General features: G+C 26.1%; 2 protein-coding genes across 4 annotated transcripts; both read left to right on the plus strand.

Annotated features, from left to right (window-relative positions):
• Nucleotides 1-2,875: 2,875 nt before the first annotated feature.
• LOC110622534 (putative disease resistance protein RGA1) lies at nt 2,876-8,432 on the plus strand. 2 transcript variants are annotated; one of them, XM_021767071.2, is made up of 3 exons: nt 2,876-3,263; nt 5,483-7,717; nt 7,862-8,432. In XM_021767071.2, the coding sequence occupies exons 1-2, from the start codon at nt 2,955-2,957 to the stop codon at nt 7,715-7,717; spliced, it is 2,544 nt and encodes an 847-aa protein (XP_021622763.1). In that variant the 5' UTR covers nt 2,876-2,954; the 3' UTR covers nt 7,862-8,432. The 2 variants fall into 2 exon arrangements, with proteins under 2 accessions (XP_021622763.1, XP_021622762.1); XM_021767070.2 differs by lacking the exon at nt 7,862-8,432 and having other exon boundaries at nt 5,483-7,794.
• A 4,829-nt stretch (nt 8,433-13,261) lies between these two features.
• On the plus strand, nt 13,262-17,577 carry LOC110622701 (putative disease resistance protein RGA1). Of its 2 annotated transcripts, none has more exons than XM_043959652.1 (3): nt 13,262-13,632; nt 14,906-17,134; nt 17,281-17,577. In XM_043959652.1, the coding sequence occupies exons 1-2, from the start codon at nt 13,324-13,326 to the stop codon at nt 17,132-17,134; spliced, it is 2,538 nt and encodes an 845-aa protein (XP_043815587.1). In that variant the 5' UTR covers nt 13,262-13,323; the 3' UTR covers nt 17,281-17,577. The 2 variants fall into 2 exon arrangements, with proteins under 2 accessions (XP_043815587.1, XP_021622992.2); XM_021767300.2 differs by having other exon boundaries at nt 14,906-17,057; nt 17,281-17,576.

The following is a 17,577-nucleotide window of genomic DNA, read 5'->3' on the forward strand; positions in this document are numbered from 1 at the left end:
CGTTTCGTAAGTTGTAATTGTATATGTCTTGACTATATTACAATATTAGATTATTTTATTTTAAAATAAAAATATTAGATTATTCAGTTATTATTATTTTATGAATATGGGGTTTGTCAAATTAATTAAAATATTAAAATTATTAAACAAATTAATACAATTGAAAAAATTAACTAAAACTGATAATACGTAAAAGGATTTTAACTTTTTTGTCCATTTGAGTTTCATTATTTCTAATTAAGTTTATGCTTATTGAATGAGAAAATTGAAATTCGTGAATTAACAATTATTGGTAAATTTTTAATTTTTGTATAATAAAATCAAATATTTTTAACTTAGTTGTAATTATAACCGAAAATTTTTATTGTTGGTTAGACATCGTTCACGGTGGGCTTAGTCCCTTGATGCTTGAGATGAACAGGGGTTCTATCTGGCCGTGTTTGGATCAGGGTTATTAATATTCAGTTTAAATTGAAAAAATTGACTGAATTTAATTAATTTAAAAATTCAGTTTGATTTTTTATTTATTTCGATTCAGTTTAATTTTTAATTTTAAAATTTTAAATTATTTCAATTCAGTTCGATTTTGATAAAAAAAAATTGAAAAAATCAAACCGAACCGATTAGTGATAATAGTATATTATTTTCAATAATATAGAGAGATTAGATTATATTAAGGTTAAAATATTTCAATTAAATTTTAAAATACTAGTGTTATTAGTGTGATTTTTGTTGTGATTTGTCACGTGAATTTCAATGGGTATTATAAGAACGAAATTCTAGTGATGAAAAAATATAGTTTGTTCCCACAAATGGCGTCAATTAATGTTTTGAAATCTAGAAAATAAAATTTACAATAGTTGTGTAAACTTTGATAGAGAAGAAAACATTTCTTTCTCTTTTATCTCTTTTCCTTTCGTTATGACGTCTAAACGCTTTGTCTTTATCACTCATATCCATACATACGGAGGTGTCAGAACCCCTCTCCACGCCAGACAGTCATTTAATTTTCTTCGGCTCGCATGCGGACAGGAGTAAGTGGTAACTTGGCCTCCTCTCCTACCTCTTATTACGTCATTAGACTAAACTTCTTTCAGATGGGATCGCGCCTGTGGCCTGTCCAGCCTGCTTCATGTTACCGGATTAGGATTCGCAGTGTGAGGCCGTTTCATTTGGGTGAGGTCTATAAGTTTTGAACCAGCATTCTGGCCTGCCCTTGCCCTCAAACGTTGTAAGCCCAACGGTCATCAATATTTATAAAATTAAATATTTTTAATTTATTATATTATAACTAAAAAAATAAGTTAATACTAAATTACAATATAATCTGTAAAATTTTATTTGAATAATAAACTAATATTTAAAGGCATATTTTTATTACAATAATATTATTTTTTACTAATTTTGTTATTTACCTTTTTATATTATTTTTATATAATAACATAGATATTAATAAAAATTTAAAATATAAAAAATTATAATTTAAATTATATAATATTGTATTTTATTTAAAATATTATTAATAGAAAATAATTTTTTTTAAATATAAAAAATATATATATAATTTATAATATTAAATATAAATATTCAGCGAAATACTTTAATATATATTATTTATATATAATATTTTATATAATAAAAATTTATTTAAAATAATATTATTATATAAAATAAATGTAAAATATATTTAATTTTAATATAAAATTTAAATTAAAAAAGTATATATTTTATTAATAATACAAAACTTTTAGAATTATATTATAATTTATCATTAATTTTTTTAAATTCAATTTAATCCTTTTAATCGAAAAGGTTTTAGTTTACTATTTAAAATTTAAAATATTAGATATAAATATAAATTATAGTAAATATTTAAATTTTTTAAAATTTTATGAAGAAATATATTTCATTAGTAAAAAAGTTAGCCATTAGGATTTGAAACACTTGTAACAAGGCAAACAAGAGAATAGACCAAAGAAAATATCCCAGAAAATAATTTTCGTGAATTTTTTTAAAAAGTAATAATTTTCTTTTCATTGTTGTAAAAAATATTTAAAAAGAAACGACGTTAATAAATTTATACATAAAATATACAATGGCTTTAATAAAATTATTAAAATATAAAAATCACTTAGCCTTTTAAAAAAATAAATACATATTTTTTAAAATAACTCAAATTTTCTATTAAATGAAAAATATTTTTCGCATGTAGCTTAATCAAATATTGTATTTAAGAATGATGAGTATTGGGTTCAAACTGAAAAAATTGATCGAACTGAATTAATTTAAAATTTTGGTTTGATTTTTTATTCATTTCGGTTCAATTCAATTTGATTATTAATTTTAAAAATTTTAGTTATTTCGGTTCGATTCGATTTTAATCAAAAGAAAAATTAAAAAAATTAAACCGAACTCATTAGTGATAATAGTATATTATTTCCAATAATATGGATAGATCAAATCATATTAAGATTAAAATATTTTAATTAAATTTTAAAATACTAAAAATAAAGTGTAAAAAATAAAAAATTTATTAAAAATTCAAACTGAACTAAATCAAATCGAATCAGACTGATTTAATTCGATTCAATTTCTAACTAAAATCGATTTGATTCAATTTTATAAATATTAAAATTTCGATTTTTAGTTGCTCACCCTAATTGTATTTCTATTTTCTAAACCAAATGGGCCCAAAGGTCATCATGTTGCTTGTAATTTTTGCCTACACCAGGAATGAGTAAGAAGATGGGAGAATATAGAATTTTACCCTCCAAAGACTTAGTATAATCTTTAAGTTCATCAGAAGAAAGAATAGAATTTATGCTTTAATTCACAACTTTGAAAACTCGATGCTTGCCAAATGAGTTTTCTAGGCTATAAAATGCATGGGATTTTGATTCAAATTTTGTTATCTATCTCAATTCATACTCAAATAAAAATCAAAATCCACAAAAATGGCAATAGAGTCATTCGCTTTTAATATTGCTGAGAAAGTGTTGGAGAAGATAGCATCCCATAGCTACCAAGAGATATGTTTTGCATGGGGCTTGAAAGCAGAACTCAGAAAGCTTGAAGATATCTTGTTGACAGTGAAAGCTGTGCTAATGGATGCTGAGGAGAAGCAAGTGAATGACAATCAACTGCGGTTGTGGTTGGCTAAGCTTAAGGATGCTCTTTATGATGCTGAGGATGTGCTTGATGAATTTGAATCTGAAGATCAGAGAAGACGAATGCTTCAATTGTATGGAACCACCTGCAAAAAGGTACGAGGCGCCCAATTTAGTTTAATTTTGAAATGCATAACTTATCATTTGAATTTCATGTCGTATTAATTAGAATTGAAATATAATTATTTTTTTATTTTTTTAGAAAATTAATTGCTTATTTTTTATTTTATAAAAAAATATAAAATTTATTTGTTTGATAGTATTGCTTTTTTATTTTTACTACTTTTAGAAAACATTTGAAATAAAAAAAAATTAAAAATAAAAACTACAAATATTAATTTTTTTTATTTATAACTTTTATTAGATTATTATTAAAAAATTTTAAAATGTTATCTCATCAAATCAAATGCATGTTTTTAAATACATATCTATTTAATTAATTTTTAAAATACATTTTTATATTATTATAAAAAAATTTACTATTTATTTTTATAATATAAAAAAATTAATTAATTAATTTTTTAATTTAAAAAAAAAATTTTTTTAAATTTTAAAAGTCTACTAATCTGTTGTTTTATTAATTTTAATTATTAAATATATTACTATTTAATTACTGTGGTATAAAAAACTCATTAATTAATTATTTAATTTTGTAAAAATACATACTAATTAGTCTCTTTAATTCATATAATATGAAAAAAATTTATTAGTTGATATTTTTATTTTAAAAAATACATTAAACCTCAATTGAGAGAGAGATTAATTAGTAATTTTTTTAAAATTTTAAATATATTTTGATATATTTTTCAAAATAAATGGATGGATTAGTGAGTTTTTCCGTAATTTTTATTTTTATAGTACTTATAAATTAAAATTAATAAAAAAAATTAACTAATAGATTTATTAAAATCTTAATAATATTTTAATATATTTTTTAAAACTAAAAAACTACTAATAAGTTTTTCTATATTATAAGAATCAAATAATAATTTTTTATTATAATATCATATACTATATAACATAATTTATTACTTATTTTTGTGTATAACTATTTATAAAATTATTTATATATTTATTTTATTATTAAATATCATATTTTAAAAAAATATTTTATGGTTTACTTTTATATAAAAATTTATATTTATTTTTATACAAACAGTTATTTAAAAAATCATTTTTAAAAAATAAATAAGAAAAATAAAAAAAAAACTATTTTTAATTTTACAAAAATAAAAAATAAAAATCCTATAATAATACCAAACACATCCTAAGTTTTTCAATTTGAAAATCTTTAACACTTTCAAAACAATAAAACATTTTTATAAAGATCAAACTTCAAAAATTGATAGACAAAAACAAATCCAATAACAATATAAAGATAAACGTCAAAATAATAAATAATTAGCAATACTTTTTTTTTTGGAATTTTGTAATGATATTTTTCTTTAAATAATAAATGATTTTGATTGTCTTATTATTTTTCATTATTAATATTATTATTATCATAAAAAATATGCACTCCCGAAATTAATATTTATTGACCATTTAACAAATATTTTTCTTAAAATGATTACCTATTAAATTTTATTTATTAAAAGTTACATTTGTTTTTTTGGAGAATAAAGAATTAACTTAAGAAAGGAAAATACATCAACTCTATAAACGAAGAAAGGAACAAAATAAAAAAATTTCCAAAATGTATTGCAAAGAGTAAAGGATATATTTTTTAGATTATTTGATTGGTTTAATTATTTTACGATTTAAAATAATATAAATAATAAAATAGTAAGTATTATTTAATTTTTAATATTTCTTTTTAAAAATTGTGTCATAAAGTCCAATAAATTCAAATGATTATATTTAAAAATTTATAAAGTTAATATAATTACTATAAAAAATAATAAAACTGTATATAATATAAAAAAACATAGTATTTTGTTTTTAAAACTATGATTGGACGTATTCTCTAACTAACTTTTACAACGATATTTCAGCAGTATTTATGAAATTATTGTCTTAATATTACTAAAATAATTGTTTAATAATAATTTAAAATTGTTAAAAAGAAAATCACTTTTTAATTATACATAATAATATATTTTAATAAAAAATTTTATTTATCTTTAATAAAATTTTAATTTTAGCTGCCTTTTATATTCATTATTAAAAAATAAATAAATTATTATTCTATACTTAGTTTGAAGGGCATAGCAGTGAAGACCAAATTTTAAATTATTGTTACTGACTTATAACGATAATTAACGTATATAAATTAACATTTTACCGCTGCTGCACTGTATATTCTTGGATTACAGGTGGGTCGCTTTTTTTCATGTTCCAATCCAATTGCATTTCGTTTTAAAATGAGTGCAAAAGTAAAACAAATAAGAGAAAGATTAGATGAGATTGCAAGTCAGAAATCTAAATTTCATCTCACAGAACGATATGAAAGTAGGCATGTTATGCCTAGAGAAAGAGCACTCACTCACTCATTTGTACAAGCATCTGAAGTTATAGGTAGAGATGATGATAAAGAAAATATCATTACACTTTTACAAGACTCTAGTGATAGCGAGCAAATCTCTGTCATTCCTATTGTTGGCATTGGAGGGTTGGGGAAAACTGCACTCACTAAATTAGTTTATAATGATACAGAAGTAAAGAATCATTTTCAACTTCAAATATGGGTTTGTGTATCGGAAGACTTTGACATAAAGATTTTGACAGAGAAAATTATTAAATCTACAGAGGTTGGAAAACGATACGGTGTAGAAAGCTTGAGTAAAATGGAAATGGAGCAATTACAAGAAATTTTGCGAGAAAGCATTGGTGATAAGAAATATTTGCTCATCTTAGATGATGTGTGGAATGATGATCCTATGAAATGGAACCAATTGAAAGAGCTCTTGTGTATGGGTGCCAATGGAAGCAAAATCTTAGTAACTACACGTAGTAATAAAGTAGCCTCCATTATGGGTACCATCCCAAGAGCATATGAGTTATCGGGTCTTCCTGAAGATGAGTGTGTGGCTTTGTTTACTAAATTTGCATTTAAAGAAGGCCAAGTGAAGAGATATCCAAACTTGTTAAAAATTGGGGTTGAAATTGTCAAAAAATGCAAAGGGGTTCCATTGGCAGTGAAGACATTAGCATCACTTCTTCTTCTGAATACTGATGAAAGTTATTGGAAGTCTATAAGAGATAGCGAGTTATGGAAGATAGGGCAGAAGGAAACTGATATTTTACCTGCTTTGAGATTAAGTTACGAGCAGTTGCCCGCTCATTTGAAGAAGTGCTTTGCTTATTGCTCTTTTTATCCAAAGGACTATGAATTCTATAACTGGGAACTAATTCAATTTTGGATGGCACATGGACTACTTGAATCAGCCAACCAAGATGAAGAACCGGAAGATATTGGGTCGCGCTATTTTCAGGAACTGGGGTCTAGATCTTTTTTTCAAGATTTTGAGACTCGTGAGGGCATATCGATTTCATGTAAAATGCATGATCTAGTACATGATCTTGCATTATCGTTGACACAAAATGAATTTTTAGCAATAACCTCAAGCACCACACACATCTCACACAATGTTCGCCATTTGCTATTTCCTAACTCCACTTCACTTCCCCAAGATCTTTCCACCCTTTTACAAGGTTTAGACCGTGTGCGAACTGCCATATTCCAGAGTGATGAAAAGAGTCCTAGCACCCAATCAAACTTGGATTCATATTTATTGAGATTTCAATATTTGCGAATGTTGGATTTGGCTCATTCCAAATTAGAAATATCACTAGATTGGATTGGTGCTCTAAAGCATTTGAGAAATCTCCATGTACATGGAAATTCTAGAATTAAAAAGCTTCCCAATTCCATTTGCAAGTTATACAATTTACAAACTTTAATGTTATGTGAAGGTATTGAGGAGTTACCTAGTGATATAAGGTACTTGATCAACCTTAGATTTCTAATGTTTTCCACAAAGCAGAAGTTTTTGCCAAAGAATGGAATAGGGTGCTTGACATCTCTTAGATTTTTGGGCATTGCTAACTGTGAAAACTTAGAACACTTGTTTGAAGATATGCAAGGCCTCAAACATCTTCGAACACTGATTATTGGAGGTTGTGAAAGCTTAATCTCTTTGCCTCAAAGCATGAAGTACCTCACTGCATTAGAGATTCTTGCTATTGGCAGTTGTGAAAACCTCAAATTGACATTGGAGGAGAAAGGAAAAAGTGATAAACACTACTTGGCGCAATTCAACCTTCAAAAGCTCATACTTGCGAAGTTACCAAAATTGGTGGATTTTCCAGAATGGCTTCTTCAAGGATCCTCAAATACTCTCCAATTCTTAAAACTAGAAAGTTGTGAACATCTCAAAGAATTACCTGTATGCATACAGAATATAGTATCTCTCCAACAATTGGAGATTGAAGATTGTGATGAATTGAACGAAAGATGTGAACGTGGAAAAGGTGAAGATTGGTCCAAGATTGCTCATATCCCTAAAATTATTATTAACGGTTCTGACATCGATTCATCAGACGATTAGGTATGTATAAATTATCTTTTCCCTTCATCTAAAATTATTATTTAAACTAAATTCTCTCTTTTTAATTTATATGTATTTGAAATATTCTAATATGCATATAATTCAAGGAAAAGATAATAATTTTATTTAAATTTTTTATTTCAGGTCTATTGAGAAATTGTCCACTTCATCTTTTTATTGTGCCTATTGAGCCTGGAAATTCAGATGAAAATATGGTAATTGTTGAATCTAGTAATATTTATATGTAATATTGTGTTGTAAAAAATTCTAATACATATGTATCTCCAAACTCTTGTCACTTTATAGTGTCATACCTAATGTTACACAAAAAGTTGCATAAGGAGCTGCAAAGTTGTGTTATAGCTTATGTCTATCAGTCATTCGTATGTGTAGAAATTAATATTTAATTTCTATAACAAATGACAACCTTTTATTTTTACTAGGTAGAATTTTTGACGGTATATGTTTGGTTTTTTCTTCCTTTTGAAGGGAGAGAAGACTCTATAATAAAAAAGAGAGCAGTCCCTTCCCATTGGAATCATCTTCCTCACTTTTTCTCTACACTATTAACGTAAAAATCTCTAGGAGAAAATGAGGGGTAGCTGCAACTTCACAAATGGAGACTCTCATCGCATAGATTTTCAATATTTGAATAGTTTTTCATTTGGATTTTTTTTCCTCTACTAATTTCATGTATCCTTTATTTTTATTTTGAAAGTTTCCTTGTAAATAGGATGATTAATGGATAGTTTTCTTAGATTTTAGAAATTAGATATGTAATATTTTATTTTAAATTTGGATTTAAATTAATTTCTATTAATAAATTGTGATGACCGCTGGATTCTCCACCCCGGTCAAGGGCCAAGCCCTCAATCACGGCCTATCGCTCGGAGGCCCACACGATCCCAATACAAACAGGTTCAGCTCGTTCGAATCTTAATACAGGATCCATGAGGATTTCTCAACCAAGCCGGCCCAGCCCTCATGGCACCTCTGGATGACCCTCCTTGGGCTCAGCCTTATTCCTATCTTCCGGCTCAGCCCCGAATCGGGAAGAAGGTCCCACCTTCAGCCTTGTAGACCCGTTCACACACGTACGAAGGGAATCAGGGGCCGTTACGCATGAGACAGGTACCGGATATCCCCGTACAATCGTATCAATATGGCAGAGACAGGTGGTTCAATGATAGCCGGACCGTTGCACATCACTAGCATAGGAGAAAAAGAGATAAAAGGGGAATAAAAATTAAATCGAACCGAATAAAAAAAATAAAAAATTTAATCAAATTTCTAAATTAATTTAATTCAATTAATTTTTTTAATTTAAATCAAATATTGTCACTCCTAGTCAGGTGAATAATATATTTTTAATCACTTAATCACGCAATACTTATATTTACCTATTTTATTAACATTAGTCAATTCTTAATTTTTATATTTTTTTATCAATTTGAGAAATTATTTATAAATTGATAAGAATATTATTTTACAAGTACTTATCGTTTCGTAAGTTGTAATTGTATATGTCTTGACTATATTACAATATTAGATTATTTTATTTTAAAATAAAAATATTAGATTATTCAGTTATTATTATTTTATGAATATGGGGTTTGTCAAATTAATTAAAATATTAAAATTATTAAACAAATTAATACAATTGAAAAAATTAACTAAAACTGATAATACGTAAAAGGATTTTAACTTTTTTGTCCATTTGAGTTTCATTATTTCTAATTAAGTTTATGCTTATTGAATGAGAAAATTGAAATTCGTGAATTAACAATTATTGGTAAATTTTTAATTTTTGTATAATAAAATCAAATATTTTTAACTTAGTTGTAATTATAACCGAAAATTTTTATTGTTGGTTAGACATCGTTCACGGTGGGCTTAGTCCCTTGATGCTTGAGATGAACAGGGGTTCTATCTGGCCGTGTTTGGATCAGGGTTATTAATATTCAGTTTAAATTGAAAAAATTGACTGAATTTAATTAATTTAAAAATTCAGTTTGATTTTTTATTTATTTCGATTCAGTTTAATTTTTAATTTTAAAATTTTAAATTATTTCAATTCAGTTCGATTTTGATAAAAAAAAATTGAAAAAATCAAACCGAACCGATTAGTGATAATAGTATATTATTTTCAATAATATAGAGAGATTAGATTATATTAAGGTTAAAATATTTCAATTAAATTTTAAAATACTAGTGTTATTAGTGTGATTTTTGTTGTGATTTGTCACGTGAATTTCTAATTGAATTTTCAATAATCAAAATCTTTAAAAATAAAAATTAAATCGAACCGAATAGAAAAAAATAAAAAATTTAATTGAATTTCTAAATTAATTTAATTTGATAGATTTTTTTTAATTTAAACCAAACATTATCCCTCCTACTCCGGTGAATAATATATTTTTAATAATATATTTTTAATCACTTAATCACATAATACTTATATTTACCTATTTTATTAACATTAGTCAATTCTTAATTTTTATATTTTTTTATCAATTTGAGAAATTATTTATAAATTGATAAGAATATTATTTTACAAGTACTTATCGTTTCGTAAGTTGTAATTGTATATGTCTTGACTATATTACAATATTAGATTATTTTATTTTAAAATAAAAATATTAGATTATTCAGTTATTATTATTTTATGAATATGGGGTTTGTCAAATTAATTAAAATATTAAAATTATTAAACAAATTAATACAATTGAAAAAATTAACTAAAACTGATAATACGTAAAAGGATTTTAACTTTTTTGTCCATTTGAGTTTCATTATTTCTAATTAAATTTATGCTTATTGAATGAGAAAATTGAAATTCTTGAGTGAATGAACGATTATTGGTAAATTTTTAAATTTTGTACAATAAAATAAAATATTTTTAACTTCTTCTAATTATAACTGAAATTTTTTATTGTTGGTTAGACATCTCTATATATATTCACAGTGGCCTTCAGTCCCTTGACGCTTGAGATGAACAGGAGTTCTATCCGGCACTAACGAGTGTTTGGAATAGAATTAGCAGTCTGAAGTTCATTTCGAAAAAATTGATTGAATTGAATTAATTTAAAATTTTTATTTTTATTTTTATTTATTTCGATTCGATTTGATTTTTAATTTTAAAAATTTCTATTATTTCAGTTCGATTTGATTTTAATTAAAAAAAATAAAAAAATCAAATCAAACCGATTAGTGATAATAATATATTATTTTCAATAATATAGAGAATTATATCATATTACCATAAAATATTTTAATTAAATTTTAAAATACTAGTGTGTTATTAATATAATTTTCATTATGATTTGTCATGTGGATTTTAGTGGGTATTACGAGAACGAGATTCTGGTGATGAGAAAATCTATTTCGTTTCTACATACGGCACCAATTAATGTTTTGAAATCTAAAAAATAGGATGTACAATGGCTGTGTAAGCTTGGATGGAGAATAAAATATTTCTCCCCTTTTATCATTTTCCTTTTGTCCGCTAGTGACGTCTAACCGCTTCTCTGCTACAGTGTCACATGTCTCTGTCACTCAGATCCGTACGTATGAATGTGTCAGGAATCAATTGGCGCCGTCAGTGAATACTACGAGAATGGAACTCCGCTGATGATAAGATCTCATTCGTTTCCACAGACGGCGCCAATTGATAATATGAAATCCAGAAAATAGGATTTACCGTGGCTGTATAAGTTTGGATGGAGAAAAAGACCTTTCTCCCCTTTTATCTCTTCTTCTTTTCGTTCGCTAGTGACGTGTAACCGTTTCTCTGCTATAGTGCTACCTGTCTCTGTCACTTAGATCCGTACGTATAGATGTGTCAAAGCTCCTCTCCACGCCAGACCATTTAATTCTCCTGGCGCTTATGCGAATAGGGCTGTGAGGTGACTTGGCCTGCTCTCCTACCTCTTGTCACGTCACTAAACTAGGCTTTCTTCAGATGGACCCGCGCATGTGGTCTGTCCGGTCTGTTTCGTGTTATCGAGCTGGAATCCGTAGTGTGAGGCCTGTTCATTTGAGTGAGATCTTTTGGGTCAGCATTTTTCTTCAAGACCTGGCCTTGCACTCAGGTATAAGAAACTAATCAATATTTATAAAATTAAATATTTTTAATTTATTATATTATAACTAAAAAAATAAATTAAATATATATATATATATATATATATATATATATACTATTGAATATAAATACTCAACGAAATACTTTAATATATATTATTTATATGTAATATTTTATATAATAAAAATTTATTTATAATAAAAATTTATTTAAAATAATATTATTATATAAAATAAATATAAAATATATTTAATTTTAATATAAAATTTAAATTAAAAAATCATATATTTTATTAATAATACAAAACTTTTAAAATTATATTATAATTCATCATTAATTTTTTTCAAATTCAATTTAATCCTTTTAATTAAAAAGGTTTTAGTTTACTATTTAAAATTTAAAATATTAAATATAAATATAAATTATAGTAAACATTTAAATCTTTTAAAATTTTATGAAGAAATATATTTCATTAGTAAAAAAGTTAGCCATTAGGATTTGAAACACTTGTAACAAGGCAAACAAGAGAATGACCCAAAGAAAATATCCCAGAAAATAATTTTCGTGAATTTTTTTAAAAAGTAATTTTCTTTTCATTGTTGAAAAAAATATTTAAAAAGAAACGACGTTAATAAATTTATACATAAAATATACAATGGCTTTAATAAAATTATTAAAATATAAATATCACTTAGCCTTTTAAAAAAATAAATACATATTTTTAAAAATAACTTAAATTTTCTATTAAATGAAAAATATTTAGCTTAATCTAATATTGTATTTAGAAATGTAGAGTATTTGGTTCAAACTGAAAAAATTGTTCGAATTGAATTAATTTGAAATTTTAATTTGATTTTTTATTCATTTCGGTTCGGGTCGATTCAGTTTAATTTTTAATTTTAAAAAATTTTAGTTATTTCAGTTCAATTCAATTTTAATTAAAGAAAAATTAAAAAAATTAAACCGAATCGATTAGTGATAATAATATATTATTTTTAATAATATGGATAGATAATATCATATTAAGATTAAAATATTCTAATTAAATTTTAAAATACTAAAAGTAAAGTGTAAAAAATAAAAAATTTATTAAAAATTCAAATTGAACTAAATCAAATCGAATCAAACTGATTTGATTCGATTTAATTTCTGACTAAAATCGATTTGATTCAATTTCATAAATACTAAAATTTCGGTGTTTGGTTGATTCGGTTCGGCTCACCCCTAATTGTATTTCTATTTTCTAAACCAAATGGGTCCAAAGGTCATCGTATTGCTTGTAACTTTTGCCTACACCAAGAATGAGTAAGAAGATGGGAGAATATAGAATTTTACACTCCAAAGACTTAGTATAATCTTTAAGTTCATCAGCAGAAATAATAGAATTTATGCTTTAATTCACAACCTTGAAAACTCGATGCTTGCCAAATGAGTTTTCTAGGCTATAAAATGCATGGGATTTTGATTCAAATTTTGTTATCTATCTCAATTCCTACTCAAATAAAAATCAAAATCCACAGAAATGGCAATAGAGTCATTCGCTTTTAATATTGCTGAGAAAGTGTTGGAGAAGATAGCATCCCATACCTACCAAGAGATATGTTTTGCATGGGGCTTGAAAGGGGAACTCAGAAAGCTTGAAGATATCTTGTTGACTGTGAAAGCTGTGCTAATGGATGCTGAGGAGAAGCAAGTGAATGACAATCAACTGCGGTTGTGGTTGGCTAAGCTTAAGGATGCTCTTTATGATGCTGAGGATGTGCTTGATGAATTTGAATGTGAAGATCAGAGAAGACGAGTGCTTCAATTGTATGGAACCACCTGCAAAAAGGTACGAGTGCTTCAATTGTATGGAACCACCTGCAAAAAGATTTCGTTTTATTTTGAAATGCATTTTTTTTTTTTGAAACGGTGATCGGTAATTGAGAGAAGAACATAATTTAATTTTATTCAGATATATTTTAATATATTTTTAAAAATAAATAATGGACTAATGAGTTTTTTTAAATAGTAATTTTCACTTTTATAGTACTATCGATTAAAATTAATAAAAAAATTAATCAATAGATTTGTTAAAATCTCAATAATATTTTAATATATTTTTTAAAATTTAAAAATTAACTAATAAAATTTTTTATATTACGTTACAGAAATTAAATAATAATTTTTTATTATAATATCATATACTATATAACATAATTTATTATTTATTTTTATGTATAACTGTTTATAAAATTACTTATATATTTATTTTATTATTAAATATCATATTTTAAGAAATATTTTATGGTTTACTTTTATATAAAAATTTATATTTATTTTTGTACAAACAGTTATTAAAAAAATCATTTTTAAAAAATAAATAACAAAAATAAAAAAACTATTTTTAATTTTAAAAAAATAAAAAATAAAAATCCTATAATAATACCAAACGCTTCCTAAATTTTTCAATTTGAAAATCTTTAACACTTTCAAAACAATAAAACATTTTTATAAAGAGTAAAGGATATATTTTTTAGATTATTTGATTGGTTTAATTATTTTACGATTTAAAATAATACAAATAATAAAATAGTAAGTATTATTTAATTTTTAGTATTTCTTTTTAAAAATTGTGTCATAAAGTCCAATAAATTCAAATGATTATATTTAAAAATTTATAAAGTTAATATAATTACTATAAAAAATAATAAAACTGTATATAATATAAAAACATAGTATTTTGTTTTTAAAACTCTGATCGGCGTATTCTCTAACTTTTGCAATGATATTTTAGCAGCATTTATGAAATTATTATCTTAATACTATTAAGGTAATAGTTTGATAATAATTTAAAATTATTAAAAAGAAGAATCACTTTTTAATTATACATAATAATATACTTTAATAAAAAAATTTATTAATTTTATTTATGTTTAATAAAATTTTAATTTTAGCTGCATTTTATATTCGTTACTAAAAAATAAATAAATTATTATTTTATATTTAGTTTGAAGGCATAGAGTGGAGATCAAATTTTAAATTATTGTTATTGACTTATACCTATAATTAAAGTATATAAATTAAATTTTACCGCTGCTGCATTGTATATTCTTGGATTACAGGTGGGTCGCTTTTTTTCATCTTCCAATCCAATTGCATTTCGTTTTAAAATGAGTGCAAAAGTAAAGCAAATAAGAGAAGGATTAGATGAGATTGCAAGTCAGAAATCTAAATTTCATCTCACAGAACGATATGAAAGTAGGCATGTTATGCCTAGAGAAAGAGCACTCACTCACTCATTTGTACAAGCATCTGAAGTTAGTAGAGATGATGATAAAGAAAATATCATTACACTTTTACAAGACTCTAATGAGGGTGCACAAATCTCTATTATCCCTATTGTTGGAATTGGAGGATTGGGAAAAACTTCACTTGCTAAATTTGTTTATAATGATGAAAGGGTAAGGAATCATTTTCAACTTCAAATATGGGTTTGTGTATCAGAAGAATTTGACATAAAGATTTTGACAGAGAAAATTATTAAATCCACAGAAGACGGAATGAGACATGTAGAGAAGTTGAAAAAAATGGAAATGGATCAACTACAAAGAATTTTGAGGGAAATCATTGGTGATAAGAAGTATTTGCTCATCTTAGATGATGTGTGGAATGATGACCCTATGAAATGGAACCAATTGAAAGAGCTCTTGTGTATGGGTGCCAATGGAAGCAAAATCTTAGTAACTACACGTAGTAATAAAGTAGCCTCCATTATGGGCACCATCCCAAAAGCATATGAGTTATCGGGTCTTCCTCAAGATGAGTGTGTGGCTTTGTTTACTAAATTTGCATTTAAAGAAGGCCAAGTGAAGCGATATCCAAACTTGTTAAAAATTGGGGTTGAAATTGTCAAAAAATGCAAAGGGGTTCCATTGGCAGTGAAGACATTAGCATCACTTCTTCTTCTGAATACTGATGAAAGTTATTGGAAGTCTATAAGAGATAGTGAGTTATGGAAGATAGAGCAGAAGGAAACTGATATTTTACCTGCTTTGAGATTAAGTTACGAGCAGTTGCCTGCTCATTTGAAAAAGTGCTTTGCTTATTGCTCTTTTTATCCAAAGGACTATGAATTCTATAACAGGGAATTAATTCAATTTTGGATGGCACATGGACTTCTTGAATCAGCAAAGCAAAATGAAGAGCTGGAAGATATTGGGTCGCGCTATTTTCAGGAGCTGGGGTCTAGATCTTTTTTTCAAGATTTTGAGATTCGTGAGGACATATGGATTACATGTAAAATGCATGATCTAGTACATGATCTTGCATTATCATTGACACAAAATGAATTTTTAGCAATAACCTCAAGAACCACACACATCTCACACAATGTTCGCCATTTGCTATTTCCCAACTCCACTTCACTTCCCCAAGATCTTTCCACCCTTTTACAAGGTTTAGACCGTGTGCGAACTGCCATATTCCAGAGTGATGAAAAGAGTCCTAGCAGCCAATCAAACTTGGATTCATATTTATTGAGATTTCAATATTTGCGAATGTTGGAATTGGCTCATTCCAAATTAGAAATATCACTAGATTGGATTGGTGCTCTAAAGCATTTGAGATATCTCCATCTACATGGAAATTCTAGAATTAAAAAGCTCCCCAATTCTATTTGCAAGTTACATAATTTACAAACTTTAATGTTATGTGAAGGCATTGAGGAGTTACCTAGTGATATAAGGTACTTGATCAACCTTAGATTTCTACTGTTTTCCACAAAGCAGAAGTGTTTGCCGATGAATGGAATAGGGTGCTTGACATCTCTTAGATTTTTGGGCATTGCTATCTGTGAAAACTTAGAACACTTGTTTGAAGATATGCAAGGCCTCAAACATCTTCGAACACTGATTATTGGAGGTTGTGAAAGTTTAATCTCTTTGCCTCAAAGCATGAAGTACCTCACTGCATTAGAGATTCTTGCTATTGGCTATTGTGAAAACCTCAAATTGACATTGGAGGAGAAAGGAAAAAGTGATAAACACTACTTGGCGCAATTCAACCTTCAAAAGCTCATACTTGCGGGGTTACCAAAATTGGTGGATTTTCCAGAATGGCTTCTTCAAGGATCCTCCAACACTCTCCAATTCTTAAAACTAGAAAATTGTGAACATCTCAAAGAATTACCTGTGTGCATACAGAATATAGCATCTCTCCAACAATTGGAGATTGAAGATTGTGATGAATTGAACGAAAGATGTGAACGTGGAAAAGGTGAAGATTGGTCCAAGATTGCTCATATTCCTAAAATTATTATTAACGGTTCTGACATCGATTCATTAGACGATTAGGTATATATAAATTATCTTTTTTCTTTATTTAAAATTATTATTTAAACTAAATTCTCCCTTTTTAATTTATATGTATTTGGAATATTCTAGTATATATATATAATTCAAGGACAAGATAATAATTTTATTTATATTTTCGATTTCAGGTCCATTGAAGAATTGTCTACTTCAGCTTTTGTTGTGCCTATTGAACCTGGAAATTCAGATGAAAATGTGGCAATTGTTGAATCTAGTAATATTTGTATGTAATATTGCGTTGTAAAAATTTGCTAATACATTTGTATCTCTAAACTCTTGTCACTTTATAATGTCACACCTAATGTTACACAAAAAGTTGCATAAGGAGCTGCAAAGTTGTGTCATAACTTATGTCTATCGGTCATCCTTATGTGTAGAAATTAATATTTAATTTCTATAACAAGTGACGACCTTTTATCTTTACT

The sequence above is a fragment of the Manihot esculenta genome, chromosome 9, assembly GCF_001659605.2.
Source record: "Manihot esculenta cultivar AM560-2 chromosome 9, M.esculenta_v8, whole genome shotgun sequence".
Classification (NCBI taxonomy): Eukaryota; Viridiplantae; Streptophyta; class Magnoliopsida; order Malpighiales; family Euphorbiaceae; genus Manihot; species Manihot esculenta.

Bases quoted from the DNA above. Each gene is read 5' to 3' on its own strand.
- LOC110622534 (XM_021767071.2), top strand. From the start codon at position 2,955: ATGGCAATAGAGTCATTCGCTTTTAATATTGCTGAGAAAGTGTTGGAG. The intron at 3,264-5,482 runs GTACGAGGCGCC...CTTGGATTACAG, and splicing joins ATGGAACCACCTGCAAAAAG to GTGGGTCGCTTTTTTTCATG.
- LOC110622701 (XM_021767300.2), top strand. From the start codon at position 13,324: ATGGCAATAGAGTCATTCGCTTTTAATATTGCTGAGAAAGTGTTGGAG. The intron at 13,633-14,905 runs GTACGAGTGCTT...CTTGGATTACAG, and splicing joins ATGGAACCACCTGCAAAAAG to GTGGGTCGCTTTTTTTCATC. The intron at 17,058-17,280 runs GTGAAGATTGGT...TTTCGATTTCAG, and splicing joins AAGATGTGAACGTGGAAAAG to GTCCATTGAAGAATTGTCTA.